General features: G+C 49.2%; 1 protein-coding gene across 1 annotated transcript in view; it reads right to left on the minus strand.

The window, feature by feature from the left end:
• Positions 1-18,354, minus strand: part of PRKCG (protein kinase C gamma) — a 60,354-nt gene that overhangs the window by 5,060 nt on the left and 36,940 nt on the right. Inside the window, exons 6-14 of the mRNA XM_035135804.2 lie at positions 17,670-17,826; positions 17,350-17,484; positions 16,816-16,903; positions 16,454-16,483; positions 14,533-14,670; positions 12,485-12,658; positions 11,579-11,670; positions 1,686-1,748; positions 641-779 (exon numbers count right to left, since the gene is read on the minus strand). Of these exons, the coding sequence (XP_034991695.1) occupies positions 641-779; positions 1,686-1,748; positions 11,579-11,670; positions 12,485-12,658; positions 14,533-14,670; positions 16,454-16,483; positions 16,816-16,903; positions 17,350-17,484; positions 17,670-17,826 (1,016 nt within the window). The remainder of the gene's footprint in view (positions 1-640; positions 780-1,685; positions 1,749-11,578; positions 11,671-12,484; positions 12,659-14,532; positions 14,671-16,453; positions 16,484-16,815; positions 16,904-17,349; positions 17,485-17,669; positions 17,827-18,354) is intronic.

Genomic DNA, 18,354 nt, shown 5'->3' on the forward strand with positions numbered 1-18,354 from the left:
AATAAACTCTAAAACCATAAGCAACATAGTAAATTACAACCAATAACAGAAATCCAAACCATATAAACCAAGAAGTTCCAAGAGAAGCAACAAACAAGATTCAATTGATCCCAAATTAGAAATTAAGCTGCCTTTGCCCAATGTCTGAAAAACTAGTAGAGAAGTAGCAAAGCGAGCCTGTCTGGGGCGTAACCTCATCTATAAGTCACCAAGGCATGCATTGGAGAGCTAAGATCCAAGATTCCTGGCAATGGGGTGAATTGGGATAGGATATTCATTCATTCAACAACCTGCTTCGTCCCGAATGCTCTGAGGGTCAAACGGGATATGAAAGGGGCACAGCAAATTAAGGCAGGGGAGGAGGTCAACTATTCCACTCACAACCCCACATATTTAACTGTAAAATTAGACCCCAGGCACAGGATAATGGGTGTGCCTGTCACATACAGTTGTTTTGGATCCGAGCATAAGAGGTAGGGATTTGAAACCAGGACTCTGGAGTTTTTAGAGGGCAACAAGTCTAACCTATCAGGTTAAATTCCTGGGGAGAGTTTAGATTAGAGCAGAAGGAACCTGGTGTTTCTTTGGAAGGGTGGTGAGTTGTGTGATTGGGGATGGGAGACTTAGGAGCATTCTGTACCTCTGGAGCGATGTAGTCCGGTGTTCCACAAAAGGTCCGTGTGGTGATGCCAGGAAAAATGTTTTCTTTACACATCCCAAAGTCAGTAATCTTAATGTGACCATCAGCATCCAACATTACATTGTCCAGTTTCAGATCCCTGGGCAGGAAAGACAAAGCAAGCAATAGGAGTGCTGTCCTCCCAGCAGAGGGTGCCAAATTACAGCTGGGAATTACGTCCTTCAAGTAAGGAAGGGATGGGCAGATTCATCAATTTCAGCTTCTCACAGTTTCTCATTTTTCCAGTTTGAAATTCAGGCTTCCACATTAGTTTGTGATTTTTGTCTTGTGAAAATTCACCAGCAGTCTAGTATGATTTTTTTTTCTTGATGTGCACATTTCTGCAAAGCAATTTCCCCTAATATAATGCATTTTTGTAAGTTATTTTCATGTGTATGTCTGCATCTTTGTGCATACTTTATCTTAGAATATGCATCTTTGTGCACATTACTTGGCTGGAGAACATTAGGAGAAGCCTGCATTTCAACCACTATGTTTCAGTTCGTGCAGTGTTATAGAAAGTGCAAATAAGGCAAGTCCACCTTTAAATGCAAACTGAACTCCTCCCCCATTCCTAGTTCCAAGAGGACAATCCAGAATGAAAGATGATTTGCCTATTAGAATATCTCTTAAAAAAAATAAATCCCCGTTTTACAATTTCAAATAAACATTTTACATACAGAATATCCAATGACTTCCCTCCTTCTCTTTCCATGGTTCATTTTGCATATCTTATATCCCTGCATTTTTTTACAATAACTATTCAAATTGGTTTTCCACTGTTACATCCATCAAAACTTATTTACTCTGTTGAATTTATTGTAATGCTGCCAGCATTTTTTGCCTGCTAGAATCTTGATAGTGGAAGGAAGGAGTCCTGTAGAGATTTGTTGAAGAGGGGGCAGGGGGGCAGAAGAGATGGAGCCAGAACCCCTGGATTCTTAGGGGGGGAAGTGGGGTTTTGCAGGCAAGTCTGGGACCTATATAGAGAACAGAATAGACTCACCTGTAAATAATTCCTTTGTTATGCAAAAAGAACAGGCCAATTGCAATTTCTGCAGCATAAAACCTGTAACAGAGAAGAGGAAAAGGGTGAGGAGGGTTAAGGGGGGGGGAGAGGGAGGAAGGGAGAGAGATAACATGGCAAAGATTTCATTGGCAGTGGCACTGAAGTCATCCTGGTGGCTCCGATGGCCACTTTTCACATGATGTTTGAAAAATACAAGCAGGCATACTCACTAGCCATGCCATTCCTGTACCATACAGCTCCTCCACCACAGTACTTACCACCTCCCACACTCTCCACCTTTGGAATAATACTCATACAGTATCAGAAAGGTAATATGTTATTTTGTACATGATCACTAGAGAGCTTTTTATTCTACGTACAAGTGGCTGGAAGTTACTGTGTGTAGGCCTGCCTCCTGCTGCATTAAGTTAGGATTAAAGCATAGTCCACGTACAGGTACCAACCTTTACATGTTACCAGGGACGTGGGTTGGCAGGCACACAGGTTAGTATTCATTCTTGTGAATTTAAAGGTTTTCCGTTATCTATATGGCACCAGCAACATGCATGGTGCTGTACAGAGCAGTAAGAAGGTAGGTCCCCGTGCCGAGGAACTTACAATCTGAAATCAGACCCAGTGGAGGCAATAGGGGGTGATGCAGGCAAGGATAAATAGGAAGAACAATGTATGTATGTATGTATGTATGTATGTATGTATGTATGTATGTATGCGGGGAGACGGGGACACGGGTGGCGCTGTGGGTTAAACCACAGAGCCTAGGGCTTGTCGATCTGAAGGTCGGCGGTTCGAAGCCCCACAACAGGGTGAGCTCCCGTTGCTTGGTCCCTGCTCCTGCCAACCTAGCAGTTTGAAAGCACATCAAAGTGCAAGTAGATAAATAAGTACCGCTCTGGCGGGAAGGTAAATGGTGTTTCCATGCACTGCTTTGGTTTGCCAGAAGCGGTTTAGTCATGCCGGCCACATGACCTGAAAGCTGTACGCCAGCTCCCTCGGCCAATAACACGAGATGAGTGCCGCAACCCCAGAGTCGGTCACGACTGGACCTAATGGTCAGGGGTCCCTTTACCTTTACGTGGGGAGACTGTGCAGAATGTAGTGGTTGGAGCAAATATGGAGAACCTCCAGCCCACAAGCCTATTTAGGTCCAGCAGTGATCTGGAGAGGCTATTTTCTCCAGCTGCACTCACCAGCCCTACACCTATGTTGGCTTTGTTTTAGAAGGAGATAGGAACACAAGAAACTGCCTTCTATCAACTCAAACCAATGGTCCGCCTAGCTCAGTGTTGTCCACCTAACAGTGGCTCGCCATCGTTTAAGGCAGGACTCCTTTAACATGGGACCTTCTGCATGCAAGGCAGAGCTAAGATAAGGTTAGAGGTATGAAGTGGTCCCAGAAATGCATACAGGAGAATGGCCACTCCACACCCCAACATCACCAGGAACAGCAGGGCTGCTACATACATCATACATCTAAAGCACATGACTTCCCTCAAACGATCGTGGGAACTATTGTTTGTTAAGGGTGCTGCCAATTGTAACTCTCTAAGGGGGTAAACTACAACGTGCATTAAATGAATGATGTGCAGGCAGCCTAAGACTCTGGCTTTTCAGACAAAAGGGATCATATCTCCAACATAGCTACCTGCCTTGTCATTCTCACATTCCATATGCATGACATTTTAAGACAGGGGAGCCTCTTGCAAGAATTGGTAGCCTAAGCTTACTTCCCATGGTTCTTCTCAGCGGCTTGGACAGAGGGTGGGTGAGTGGGTGTTTTAAACTCCTTGTCAATTATGTTTCTTTTTAGAACAAGTGGACGCTTGTTGATTTCACATTCAGGTCACTCAATTACACAACTTCACTGGAGTGTAATAATTTCCCATGAAACTGAGCTCTGGCATATGTAAGCATGCAGAATAAAGCAGTAGAATCCCGAGGCCGTAGAGCAGACTGTACCACTTCAGACTGCTGTGAGAGGGTGGTGTGTGTTTGTGTGTCACATTTTTAAACACTCATCCAGTTAAAAACTCTCCACAAGGAGAAATCTAGTACGTCAGGGAGAAAAATCCTTGCCCAGCTAACTCCCTGCCGTGCTCGTTTGCACGTGCAGGAAGTGGGTGCTCCTTGCTTTCCTTACATAGAAAGGTATTTAAATATGAGGTCTCACCTGCAGTTTGAAGTGGTACAGACCACTCTACAACCTCAGAACTCTATTAATTACTTCACTCCCACTTCATTCTGCTGCGTATGTGGAGCACTCCTGATTCACCTGACACAGAGGTGGATCTTCAAACACATGGCTCTTAGGACCAAAGTACACATGTCAGAGGGCCTGGTATGGCTACTCTAGAGTAACGACTCCAGCATGGTCTTTTAAGGCTTTTATTAAGTGCTGATTATTTACAGTGTTCAGAGCAATGAAAATGCATCCTTAAGGTGAGGTGTCAGAACCTCCGAATGGCGATTGGCGCGTTTTCTTCCAGCACCACAACTTTGGCAGACCCAACCTCTTCCCCCTACGTTTGCGTCGCAATTCGGGAGTTGGGGGGATTGGCCTCCCCCCCGCGCGTCCAACTTCCTGTCCCACCTGAGGCATGGGCTCCACAACCCTGCCTGAGCCTCGGACACCACTTCCTGACTCTCCGCTGGAGGCAGAGCTCTCCTTACTCTCTCCAGCGCTTGGTGATGGGCTGGAACTTAAGATGGGAGGGACTTCCCTGTATCCCTTGTCCCTCACATCCACCCCCCTCCCAGGCTCCTCTCTCCCCCTCCCTAGTGGCTCTCTGCTTGCTGGGGACGAGTGAAATCCCAAGAAGTCAGTGGCATCCGAGCCTGTGGGTGTGAAAATTTCCCCCCAATCCTGCGATCTCTCTCCTTCCCCCTGAGAAGACGGAAATCCCAAGAAGTCAGTGGCATCAGAGCTGGTGGGAGTAAAAATGTTCTGCCAGTCCTCTCCTGCCTCTGACGTCGTTGACCTCGGTGAAACCCACACCTCTTCTTCCGTGTCCTCAAATTCCGCTTCCCATCTCCATGGGGAGCTGCTGCCTGCTATCCCTTCCTCCTGCTCCTCCCCCTCTCCCTCCCTTTCCATGTGCCAGGGCTTGGGCCTGTGGGGGAACAGGGCGTGGAATTCTTCCACTAAAAATTCCTCAGGTACTTCCGTGGCCGGTATCCACTCATTGTGGGATGGCGGAGTGTCCTCCCATGCTATCAGGTACTCCAGTCCTCTCACCCCTCTCCTTGAGTCTAAAATCTCAGTTGCCTCATTGAGCTGTCGGGCGTTTCCCGTCTCCCCCCCTCCCTCTGGAGGTTGATCGCTGTCCCTGAACCTGGTACTTTCCCTGTACGGCGACAGCAGTGATCTATGAAACACTGGGTGCACTCTCATGTCCTCCGGCAGTGCTAGCCTGAAGGCTACCGGGTTGACCTGTTGCGTGACCGTGAAGGGGCCCAGCCTCCTGTGTGCTAACTTTCTGCATCGCCCCCTGGTGGGAAGACCTTCCGAGGATAACCAAACCTTGTCCCCCACCCTGATGACCTCTCCCGGCCGCCTGTGGCGATCTGCCCCCTTCTTGTACGCTTCCTTGGCCCTCTCCAAGTGTTCTCTGAGCTGTTGGTGCACCGTCTCCAGGTCCTCTGCCCAATCCTCGGCCTGTGGGCCCTCTTCCTCCTCCTCCCCCTCCCTCTCCGGGAAAGATCTGAGGTCGCGCCCATAGTTGGCCTTAAAGGGCGACACCCCTGTGGAGACGTGCACCGCATTGTTGTAGGCAAATTCTGCCAGTGGCAGGCGATCCACCCAGTCCGTTTGCCTCTGGCTGACGTAACATCTCAGGTACTGCTGCAGAATGGCGTTGACCCGCTCCGCCTGTCCATTGGTCTGCGGGTGCCGAGCCGTCGACAAGCTGACCTCCACCTGCAGGAGGTTCATGAGCCGTCGCCAGAACCTGGAAACAAATTGGCGGCCACGATCCGAAATAACTCTTAAAGGCAATCCATGCAGTCGGAATACGTGGTCCACAAACAGTTTGGCCGTCTCTTCTGCCGAGACCGCCCTGGCACACGGTATAAAGTGGCACATTTTGGACATGAGGTCCACCACCACCAACACTGCGGTCTTGCCCCTGGACGACGGCAGGTCTGTGATGAAGTCCATGGACACTACTTCCCACGGCCTGTGCGGTGTGGCTACTGGCTCCAGCAAACCTGCTGGTGGCGCTCTGACCACCTTTGCTCGCTGGCAGGTGTCACATCCCCTGACATAATCCCGAACATCCTCCCGCACCCCTGGCCACCAGAAGTGTCTCATGACTAGGTGAGTGGTTTTGTCCCTTCCGAAATGACCCGCCGTTGGGTTGTCGTGCATCTGCTTGAGAACCTTACCTCTCAGCTGTTTGGTCGGGAGGTACAGGGCTCCCCTGTAAAAAAGCAAACCCCTCTTCTCCTCAAAGTCTTTGGCCTGCTCCCTCCCCCCTCTCAGGTCTCTGAAGATGCGGGTGGCAAATTCATCCGCTGCCGTCGGTGCTGTGAGTTCTGCCTCGCTCACCACTGCTGCACCGCATGACCATGCAGATGGGGGGAAAACGTGCCTGGGTGCTGGTGGCAACTCCTCCTCCATGTACTCTGGCTTGCGGGAGAGGGCATCCGCCCTGACGTTCTGCTCCCCCGGGATGTAGTGGATGGAGAAGTTGAAGTTCGAGAAGAACTCTGCCCACCGTATCTGCCGCTGGTTGAGCACCCTGGCCGTTCTCCAGAACTCCAGGTTCTTGTGGTCTGTGCACACCTGGATGGGGTGCTTGGCGCCCACCAGGAAGTGTCGCCAGTGCTGGAACGCCGCGTGGATCGCGAGAAGTTCCCTATCAAACACTGTGTAGTTGCGTTCAGGCTGGGTCAGCTTCCTGGAGAAGAAGGCACAGGGTCTCCACTCTCTGTTGGCGTCCAGTTGCAACAGAATCGCTCCCACAGCTTTATCAGAAGCATCTGTCTCCAGGCGTAGGGGCGCATCCTGCACCACGTGGAACAGGTGCTGGTCTGACGCGAACACCCTCTTGAGGCTTTCGAACGCTGCTTGTGCCTCTGGTGTCCACCTGAACTTCTGCTTGCCTCTCAGGCAGTCGGTGATGGGAGCCGTGACCCGAGAGAAGTTCTGGATGAACTTCCTGTAGAAGTTAGCGAAGCCTAGTAGTCGTTGGGCATCTTTGCGCGTCCTGGGGCTGTGCCAGTCCAGGATGGTCTGCACCTTGTCCTTGTCCATTGCCAGCCCCTTGTCTGACAGCTTGTAGCCCAAGAAGTCCACCTCCTTGGTGTGAAACTTGCACTTCTCCAGCTTCACATACAGGTGGTTGTCCTTCAGGCGCTGCAACACCTCCCTGACATCCTTCACATGCTGCACTGGGTCATTGGAATAGATAAGGATGTCATCCAGAAAGACCAAGCAGTTCTTGAAGAGGAGGGACCCCAGGACGTGGTGCATGAAGGCCTGGAAGCAGGCTGAGCCCCCTTGCAACCCGAAGGGCATCACCAGATATTCAAAAGAGCCCAGAGGCGTGAACATCGTGGTCTTCCATTCATCGCCTTCCCGGATCCTGATCAAGTTGTACGCCCCCCTCAGGTCTAGCTTGGTGAAAATCTTGCCCCTGCGTGCCGCTGTCAGGAGATCATCCACTCTGGGCATGGGGAAAGCCACTGGCTCTGTCACCGAATTCAGCCGTCTAAAATCCACCACCAGGTGGCGCTGTTGCGTGTCTTTCTTGTCCACCCAGAAGACCGGGCTGCCCCCTGCTGCCTTGCTTTCCCTGATGAACCCCCGCTTGAGGTTCTTGTCGATGAAAGCGCGCAGATCCTCCAGTTCCTGGTCTGACATGGCGTACAGCTTGGCTGGGGGTATAGTTGCCCCTGGCACCAGGTTGATCTGGCAGTCAAAAGGCCTGTGCGGGGGTAGGTGGTCGGACTCCGCTTCGCTGAAGACCTCCTGCAGGTCCCAGTACGGCTTGGGTATCGCCTCACCCCCTTTGACGTGCATGGTGGCCACCGTGGCTATCGGAGGCCCCTCCCCTGGTTGGTGCTGCATGCAATGTTCCAGACAAAAGTCCGACCCAAACGTGATGCATCTCTGGTGCCAACTTATGGAAGGGTCGTGGCGCGCCAGCCAGCTCATTCCCAAAACGATGGGGGGGTCTGAGATGGTCGTGACGTTGAAAGCCAGTGTCTCTGAGTGCCTTCCCACAGTCATTCTCATTGGGGGGGTTTGATGAGTGATGGCCCCTCCCAGCAACTCTCTGCCATCAATGGTGGCCACATGCAGGGGAAAATCCAGCTGCAGAAGTTGGATTTGGTGCTCTTCTGCAAAGTTTCTCGAGAAGAAGTTGGCAGATGCCCCACTGTCAATTAAGGCGAGGACTGTCAGGGGGTAGCCATTTGGGAGCGTCAGCGTGACTTCTAGAACCACTCCTGCTCTGGGAGGGGTGGGCTGGCTCTGCTCCTCTCTGTGCGGGTGGGCGGGCTGGGGCTGTTCACTGCTGACTGTGCCTGGCTGCTGCCCCTTGTCTCCTGCAGCCAGGCTGTCTCGTTTCCCTGCTGTGGTGCTACGTCAGTGGGGGAAGGTACAACCGTTCCCGCCTTTCCTTGCCACTCCCTGCGATGAGGGCAGTCTCTGACGCGATGCCGGGGGGAGTTGCAGAGAAAGCAATTCCCGCCTCTTCCCTCCTTGCGTTTTGGCGCCGCCGGGGTTTGAAAAGCCCGCGCGCGCGCTCCCCCGATCTCCATCGGTTCCGGCTCTGGGCTTGGTCTGGGCGGGTCTGGGGGCGGTCCCTGGGGTGGGTTTTGGTGATGTGGTCTGTCCTGAGAGCGTGGGAACCAAGGTTTTGCTGCGCGCGTCGCTTGTTTGTCATACCATCTGGATTCCTGCCTCACCCCCACCGCTAGCGCCGCTTTGCTGAGCTGATCCATAGTCTGCGGTCTAGGACCTCTTGCCAGCTCATCCTTAACGTCTGCATGCAAACCCAGGTAGAAGGCTGATTTCACTGGCTCACTGTTCAGATCCCACCCCAGTTTGTGCACCAGCATGGTGAATTTCGCCCAGTAGTCTCTAACTGTCGATTTTCCTTGTGTTAGGTCATGAAGCTCCTGTTTAGTGGCCTCCATTTCACTGTCGCTAGCGTACATTAATTTTAAAGCTTCTAGAAATAAAGTTGCGTTCTTCATGCAAGGATTTTTTTGCGCGATGAGCGGTCTTACCCATTCCCGGGCGGCCCCCGTCAAATGCTCTATGATAAAGTAGACTCTGTGCGCGTCATCTGGGAATTCTGCTGCATGCAATTCCAGCGCATAATTTATCTCAGTCTCGAATCCGAGGTACTCCCTCGGGTCTCCGCTGAACTTGGTGACTAGGCTCTGTCCCCTTCTCACTTGGACTAGCTGCGGCTGGGGTGCCCCCCCACCTCTAGCGGCTTTCTCCTCTTCCAACTTTTTCTGCAGGTCTAATACCATCACCCTTAGCTGTTTCTCAGTCTCCTCTTTTGTCCTCACCTGGTCCACCAGCTTGTTCAGCTCCTCCTGCGCCCCTCGCGCTTCCTCCTGAGCGGCATGCAATTGCTGCTGTGCGTGCGCTGTGAGGTTCTGTAGCTCCTGCTTCGCTGCTTCGGCCTCCAGCCTCCAATGCTCAGCCTCTTGAGCGCTCATCGCTGCACTCCAAAGTAGCCAAAAAAAGATTCGGGAGTTGCTGTCAGAGGGCCTGGTATGGCTACTCTAGAGTAACGACTCCAGCATGGTCTTTTAAGGCTTTTATTAAGTGCTGATTATTTACAGTGTTCAGAGCAATGAAAATGCATCCTTAAGGTGAGGTGTCAGAACTCCCGAATGGCGATTGGCGCGTTTTCTTCCAGCACCACAACTTTGGCAGACCCAACCTCTTCCCCCTACGTTTGCGTCGCAATTCGGGAGTTGGGGGGATTGGCCTCCCCCCCCCCGTGCGTCCAACTTCCTGTCCCACCTGAGGCATGGGCTCCACAACCCTGCCTGAGCCTCGGACACCACTTCCTGACTCTCCGCTGGAGGCAGAGCTCTCCTTACTCTCTCCAGCGCTTGGGGATGGGCTGGAACTTAAGATGGGAGGGACTTCCCTGTATCCCTTGTCCCTCACAACACACTTCACCAGGAATCCGCCTTTGAATTCCAGACATTTTATTTTATGCTTTTACTAGTGCATTCGCAGTGAGACTGCATGCACCATGCTGGAATGCTTTCAGCCACAGAGCAAACAGCGAGTGTGCATGTGTTCGGGCAAGGGAGGATTTAGATCAGGAAAACAGCACAGGAGGTGTAAGCATTAAACATCTACACCCCCAAGCTATTTCTCTGATCCAGCTAGCACCCCATAACAGCCTTTAGTTACGCAAAGGATTTAGACACCGGTCATATGTAGTTTGTCTCTTAAACAGTGTTAAAACTATGTTCGAGAGATTTTGATGATATGACATAACAGGCACGTCCAACAGGTAGATCCTGATCTACCAGTAGATCACTGGACGTCTGTGGTAGAGCACTGGTAGATCACTTGTTCCCCCCAAATAAGCTCAACAACTTTGGCTCCCCTAAACAAAGCTCAATTTTTTGCCTGCACCCCCAAAAAACAGAGCTTTCCCCCGCCCTAAAAAAGGTCAACAACTTTGACCTGAACCCCAAAAAAGGGGGTAGATCACTGCCAGTTTTTAACTCTGTAAGTAGATCACAGTCTCTTGGGAGTTGGCCACCCCTGACATATAAGATCCCTGTTGAGAGAATGCCAAAAGTAGGTAGTAAACATATAGAATATTCGTAAGAATACTAACTAGGCTTCTGGCAACAGGAGAAGCAGGGACAATTACATGATTTCTCTTTGTATGAAAGTCATTGTGTTCATTTAATGTACGTATACTATTGCAAAATCAATAAAAATATTGGGGGGGGGGGTTTGGCAGTGCAGGTTCCAGGATTTGGGGAATCCCTAAATTAAGCATCTTCAGTGGGTCCCCTTGAACTGAAAGAGGTTGGGTGTGCTGTGACATTTGGGGCTGTGGGCCCATTAGCCAAATGCGAGGCCTTTGCAAATGCCCAACCTGACCACCCTTTGAAGCCACTCCCGGTCTTTAGATATGTAAGAAAAGCCGTTCTCAGGTGTCATCATGTTTTGGACTGGAGTGACTATGCAAGTAAAGGCAGGCAGGCAGAGGGTACTTCTGGACAAGGACAATTTAGCAACGCGCACTCATCGCTGTCCTGCTTTAAGCCGGAAGTGGAATAGCAGCTCTGGCTTACAGACCTCTGGCATTCTGTAGCCAACTGGGCAGTCCCTCTTTCGCCCGTTCCAAATGTTGCCTTGCAACTTTCATTGGGATCATTATGCAGGAAGAAAAGGTTAAAGACTCCTTCTCCACCACTCCCCTTCCAATAATGGTAGCGCCCACACGCACACGCACACATACCCCTCTGCAATTTAGGGAGGAGGAATAAAGATATAGAAAGCCAAAGCTATTTGGAAATGCAAGGAATGAAGTGGCAGAGCTGATTCTTAGAGAGGGAAGACAAATGATTGAGAAGGAAATGGCTGGAGGACATCCCAGGAAACAGCTAGAGCAATCTAGCAGGATGGAATAGCAGCACATAAGCTGTCTACAGTGGGGGGAATTGTTCACTGAGTTGTCTACAAAAAAAAGGTTGGGTTTTACGAGCCCCAAGAGGAAAAATGTAGGGAAACATGAGATGTGTTTAGTTAATGATAAATGCCCTGTAAGAAAGAACTGAGTGAAAAAGCAGAGCTGTTCCAGTGTGAGAGCAGAGAGAGAGAGAGAGAGAGAGACCCATTCCCAATCGAGTTCCCCAATAGACTCACGTACATAGCATGAGGTTCCTTGAATTTCCCAACCTGCTGGATATGATACATCAGGTCTCCTCCATTGACATACTCCATGACAAAATAGAGCCGGTCCTTGAAGGAAAAAAAAACCCAAGATGTGTGTCTGTTATTGCCACAGGCAAAGTGAAAGATCCAGATACCACAGGATGCCCCCTTCCCTCTCTGCAACGCTTAGTCAGTTAAATCAATTAAGACAGGGATTCCCAAACTTTTTTTCCTCATGGGCCACTTGAAAATTGCTAAGGGTCAGGCTTCCTGTTTCCGGCGGTGAGAAATGGCTGACTCCCACAAGATCAGACCTCAGCCGTGCCGGTAATTCAGGCTCCCCAGGGTGCGGGAGGACTGTCTCGTAGAACCACAGACCGTCCGAGATTGGCAGCTTGCATCAAGGTGCAAGTGGCAGGACTCTGGGTCCAGATGCTATATAATTCTAAATTGTATTTTTATTGCTTCTTTTTTTTTCCCTTTATTGTATTACAGTTTGGGAATGCCACAGAATTCATATTGTGTGTGTTCCTCACGGACATGCCGCAGACCGCCTGAATGGAGCACAGTGACCCATTTGGGAACCCCTAAATTAAGATACATTTTGATTGAATGTGACTCAATTAATTGGACAGCAAACTTTTGAAACTTATTTTATCCATTAGTTCTAAAAAGATATGGCTGCCATTTTATAAGAAAACATTCCCTCCTATGCAAGAGAGATGAGGGGAAATGCCTCTTCCGAGATAATGGTGTGTCATATGCATCCATCCATCAAGAAACAAAAGTTTTCTCTTGCATGCAAATTTAAGTGGATGCAATGAATTACTTAATCAACAAAACAGCATACAGTTAAATAGCTATGGTTGCTTTAATCAAGTAAATAACCACACGCAATTACTGCGGTTTGGAAGGTAGAGTGCAGTTGGGTTAGGAAATGTGGGCGCTCCCCCATGGCCAAAACTCTCTTTTCCACCATAGTACATTCAACGTCGTCATCTTGGATGATCACGTCTTTCTTGAGGATCTTGATGGCAAACAACTCGTCCGTTCCACGGCGCTCTGCCAGCATCACCTATGGGGAGAGAACCCCAAAAGCTTTGGGTCTTGCCCACACCTACCCAAAAGGAACTCATGGCAACCTGGGCTCCTCTAACCCTTCAGGGAACACACACACCCCAACCCTTGCACAGAACTTACTTCCCAGGTAGGGATAGTAGTTGTTTTTTGTTTTTTTACGGAATTCAAGGTGGCATGATAAAAACACTGTTTTCCTATGAGCAGAGACAGTAAGTGGTGCTAAATGAAAACAGCACACAAACACCCCTAACACAAATTGAAAGCCTCATTGGCAGGTGGTGGATTTCTGTAGGGAACATTCTAGGATGTTTCATAGGCCAAAATTGCCAAATGATTTATGGAAGGGACATTTCCATGGGGAGGCGGATGAGGTTTAGTTATTCCTTCCCCACCCCTCCTTAAACTTCTTTTAACATTTTGCAAAGTGCTCTTTTGCACCTGGAAGCTTCCATTTACTTATTTGTTCTTTTCCTGAAATACATTTTGCCTTTCCACTTTAAAAAACAACAACCACCAACCAATATAACTTTTTACAATACAACAGACAACCGCCACATGGCACAATTAAAAACTTTAAACAATTTAAAGGCAGAGAAAAGATGGAAGATAAAAAAATTCACAAAAATTCCTGGGAGCAAAAGCACCATCAGCTTGATGACAGGCCCAAAGTCTGTCAAAATGAAGCAGTTTTCTTGAGATGGTGAAAGACCATCAGAGAGAGAGAGAGAGAGAAAGACAGGCTTCCCTAGGCTGTGAGTTTTACAACATAGGTGTGGGCACAAAGGAAGCCCTCCCATGCTCCCCAATCAATTGCACGTCTGATGCTGGCACACAGAGCACCTCCATACATCCTGTTTGTCTAGCCTTCCTCCTGATTATTATACGTGGTGTCTCTTAAAAGCTTTAAAGTAGCACAAGCTTCAATATGATTAGGAAGGAAGGAAGGAAGGAAGGAAGGAAGGAAGGAAGGAAGGAAGGAAGGAAGGAAGGAAGGGTGGTAGGTAGGTAGGTAGGTAGGTAGGTAGGTAGGTTGAAGAAGAAGAGTTTGGATTTGATACCCCGCTTTATCACTACCCGAAGGAGTCTCAAAGCAGCTAACAATTTCCTTTCCCTTCCTCCTCCACAACAAACACTCTGTGAGGTGAGTGGGGCTGAGAGACTTCAGAGAAGTGTGACTAGCCCAAGGTCACCCAGCAGCTGCATGTGGAGGAGCGGAGACGCGAACTCAGTTCCCCAGATTAGGAGTCTACTGCTCTTAACCACTACACCACACTGGCTCTCACACTAGTAGGTAGGTAGATGATAGATAGATAGATAGATAGATAGATAGATAGATAGATAGATAGATAGGCAGATAGATAGATAGATAGATAGATAGATAGATAGATGATAGATAGATGATAGATAGATAGATAGATAGATAGATAGATAGATAGATAGATAGATAGATAGATAGATAGATAGATAGATAGAGATAGATGATAGATAGATAGATAGATAGATAGATAGATAGATAGATAGATAGATAGATAGATAGATAGATAGATAGATGATAGATGATAGACAGATAATCTATAATCCTCTGGGTGAATGAGAGTTCCAGCACTGCAGAAGGGTGTGCTCAGCCTTCAAAGAACCAGAGGAGCAGGTTCTCCAAATCCCGCAACAATTCTGCAGGGGAAGCAGGTGGCTTTACACACTTTCTTGGAGGTGAAATATTTTGCACACATACATCCTTTTCTCACCATCACACTTCCTCAAACGGGAACATGTTCAATGCATTGCTGTGCCTGCAGTTGCAATACATTCCCTGCTCCTCTGCGCAGATCCCTACCTGGCTGCTTTAAAAAAAAAAAAAAGCAGGCCTACCTTGCCAAAACTGCCCTTGCCCAGCACCATCAGGAAGTTGAAGTCGGAGATGTGGAAGCGGTTAATGCCAAAGAACCCACCACGCTTGGGGTCTGTGGGGCTGGGGGATGGTGATGGGATTGGGCCGTGGCGAACCTTCTGCAGGGCGTGCCGTGGTTCGAGGCGGGGAGGAAAGGAAAACACAGACATGGATATGCATGAGTACCACCTCCTCCTTAAGCTCAGAACAAGGGGCAGGACAGCCAGCGATACAAGTACTCCAGTATCTATGCCAATAGTAGCACACTGGCTGATTTTAGTGAATATGTCCCCTGCCCCATGTTTACCCACTTGTTACCTTATTACACACTCTGTATGTTAGCAAGAGTTTCTGAAACTTGTGCAAAAGCTGTAAAGTAGCTTGGTTGTAAGTGTAGTTCCTTATAAACATTTATAAAGCAGGGGTTGTGCTCAGTTTGCGGAGTGCGTGCAACAAAGAGGGGATGTGCAATGGCTCAGTGATTTGCATGCAGGTCTCGGGTTCAACCCCAAGCATCTCCGGTTAGCGGGATCTCAAGCCTGGGAAAGCACCTCTGAAACCTTGGAGAGCCACTGCTAGCTAGAATGACCCTCACTGGACCAACGGCACCTGGCACAGTGTGAGGCAGCATGCTATGTTCAAAGGCCTATCCTATACGGGAGGCCCAGGAATAGCCAGTCCTGTCTCAGAGCCTTCTGCCTTTCTTTCTTTCTTTCTTTCTTTCTTTCTTTCTTTCTTTCTTTCTTTCTTTCTTATCTTTAATCCTTTTGCCCCACAAGTACTTTTCTACCTTCTGCTCACCTCCTTTAGGAGGTTCCGGGCAGTCAAAAGGAAATATTTCTTCTCTGTGCAAGTGTGGATTCAAACAGCAGCTCAGGGTGGCCAACTCATAATAGAGGGTTTGTATCAACAAAAGGGCCTTCTCGGTGGTGGCGCCCATCCAGTGGAACGCCCTCCCATCAGATGTCAAAGAGAAAAACAGCTACCAGATTTTTAGAAGACATCTGAAGGCAGCCCTGTTTAGGGAGGCTTTTAATGTTTAATAGATTATTTTATTTCATTTTTCTGTTGTAAGCTGCCCAGAGTGGCTGGGGAAACCCAGCCAGATGGGCGGGGTATAAATAATAAATTATTATTATTATTATTATTATTATTATTATTATTATTATTATTATTATTTATTACTATTATTATTATCATCTGTGGCTATGAGCCATGATACGTAGAGAATGCAATGTCTGTGTTCAGAGGGATGATATATATAAATATTCTGGGGAAAACAATAAGGGGGTGGCTTTCTCCACTAGGCACCTGCTTCTGTGGCTCAACTGCTTTAACATTTCTGCTATGTTAGAGGGGGGACAGGGGGGACACAGAAATAAAACAGAATTTGCATCTGCTGCCCTACCACTAAATACACTGACTTGGGAATAAGCACCACTTTGTTGCAGAAAAGGATAATTGAGTGATTGATTGATTGATTGGTGTCTGCAACCATGTGCATTTATAGCCAGCTGCCCCCTATATAGAGTGCTATTATGTGTTTGTTTGTTTTTTTAAATAGTAATAAAAGGAAAGGATCCCCATGCCAGCACAAGTGCAGATGCAGGGCCTGTTTGCTGCTGCGCTCAACATCAGTACCCTGAGATCCAAATCTGTGTCACTGCTTGGAGCTGCCCAGGAATGGCTCGCACTGGGCACAGCTGGTCTTGAGGGACTTTCCCCCCATCCAAGCGTAGCTGTTCCTCTTACATTGCTACCCTCCCACTCTATAAAGCCCTTGAAATCAGCTCCAAGACTGACTGGTGTCCTTACGGGCAGCAAATGGGAAACCAACTTCGCCCCCTCCCCATCTCATTGCACCAGGAAAAAGGTAGAAGAAACTAAGGGAATCGCAGGTACCTCATAGAGCTCCAATGGGAAGTTGCAAGCCTGGAAGACCAAAAATAAAAATAAATCAGGGTTTAGGACAGATGCACAAGTAACCTCTGCCTTATTCCTATCTCCTGGCTAGGAATACCATTTCAGGTCAATTGCCAGTTATCCAGTCCGACCACCCTCTCTCCCTCCCTTGGAGTCCTAAGAGAATAAGTGATTGAGAGGTATTCCCTCCAACCTGGCTCCTTTCATCACAGCAGTAGCCCTACCACACCACCCCCAGCTAGGGGTGTGGTTTGTGTTTTTGGGCTGGATATGGCACATGGTTGGCAGGGGCAGACCAGGGGGGTGCCAATCCAAGCGGGGCCGGAGAACCACAAGGTTACCTCAAATTTCTGCAGCAGCCCACAGTTTTCTGCATCGGCCACAGGGACACTATAATATTCGCCCTCCTCCTGATTGAGCAATTTGTACCTGGGACAGCAACGCAGACAGGGACACCAGGCAGGGAGGAGGAGGAAGAGGATGAACAAGAGGAGGGGGTGATTAAGGAGAGAGGTGGGTGGGGAGAAATGCAGAAGGAAATGGAAACAGAAGAGTAGGGTGAGGGGTGGGAGGAGAAATGAGGGGTATTTGGTGGATTAGATAAGAAGATAGATCAGTAGTTAAGGTAGATAGATAAAATAGATAAGATAGATAAGGCAGAGAAGATAGGTAGATAGATAGACAGATTGGATTAGATAATGGAGCCATCCAGGCAAACAGATAAAACCCAAAGAGACGCCAAGACGGACGGGGAAAGAGAAAGAAAATGAGCCAGTGGTGGTCCCCCGAGTTGCCCCATCATTCTCTTCCATCTTTGCTTCTCTCCACCACCACCACCCCACCACCACCCTGCTCCCCCACAGATTTCCCCTTACCAGCCTTCCAGAGGACCCTTGAAAAGCTCAGACACCCCAAAGGACATGGCTCCCATGAAATCATTGCGGGTGGTCCGGTCCCAGTCCCACACCTCGATGGAGAGGCGCCGCTCCATGTCCCCCGGCTGCAGCATGCTGGGGAGGTGTATATAGAAGGTCAGAGTCTCCCTCCCTCTCTCTCTCTCTCTCTCTCTCTCTCTCTCTCTCTCTCTCTCTCTCTCTCTCTCTCTCACACACACACACACACACACACACACACACACACACACACACACCAGGGCTCTGGCCTCTAGGTCCTCCATCACATCCGCAGGACTTACAAAGTGAAGGTTTCATTCCACACTGGGTTGAGGGTGGATCTAACGGTCCGAGTCTTTTGCTTTGTTAGGTTCTTAGGGTCAGGGATCAGCTTGAGTTTCACATAGGGGTCCGAGAGGCCATTGGGATCCATCGGGATCAGGTTAAGGGCTTCACCAACTAACAAAGAAAAGGAGGGGGGGAGAAGGGGAGACACACATATTAGCTTCCAGCAGAGGATTAGCTTCCAGCAGAGTAAGTACCGGAGGAGAGGGCGAGTGGGCGGGAAGACAGACCTCCTGCGTTCCCTAGTGGGCGGAGGGAGGAGGATCCACTGGCTTCCATCCCAGGCCACCTGCTGCGGGCCAAGGAAGTTGCTGTGGCAGCAATTGCTACCACCCTCATATGTAGCTTGTGTGTGCGTTGGGGGTGGAGAACGTGAAGGAGATAGTAGAGGGGTGGGTGAGGAAATCCCTTTCCGTCAAGAAAACTGCAGCAATGGCTTTCTTCTCACCACCTACATGCAGGGTTCCAGGAGGGGGGGGGAGGGAAACGAGAGCGGGGAAGAAAGTGTGCAGAGAAAGAAGGTGTGAAAAGCAGAGGCGGGGGATGTCAAGTTCTGCAGCTAGGAATAGAACCCAGGCGTCCTGGCTCTCAGCCTTCACAAGCTCAATCCATCCCACTCGCCGCCCCAGCCAGAGCCACAGC

This window comes from Zootoca vivipara, chromosome 13, assembly GCF_963506605.1.
Source record: "Zootoca vivipara chromosome 13, rZooViv1.1, whole genome shotgun sequence".
Lineage (NCBI taxonomy): Eukaryota > Metazoa > Chordata > Lepidosauria > Squamata > Lacertidae > Zootoca > Zootoca vivipara.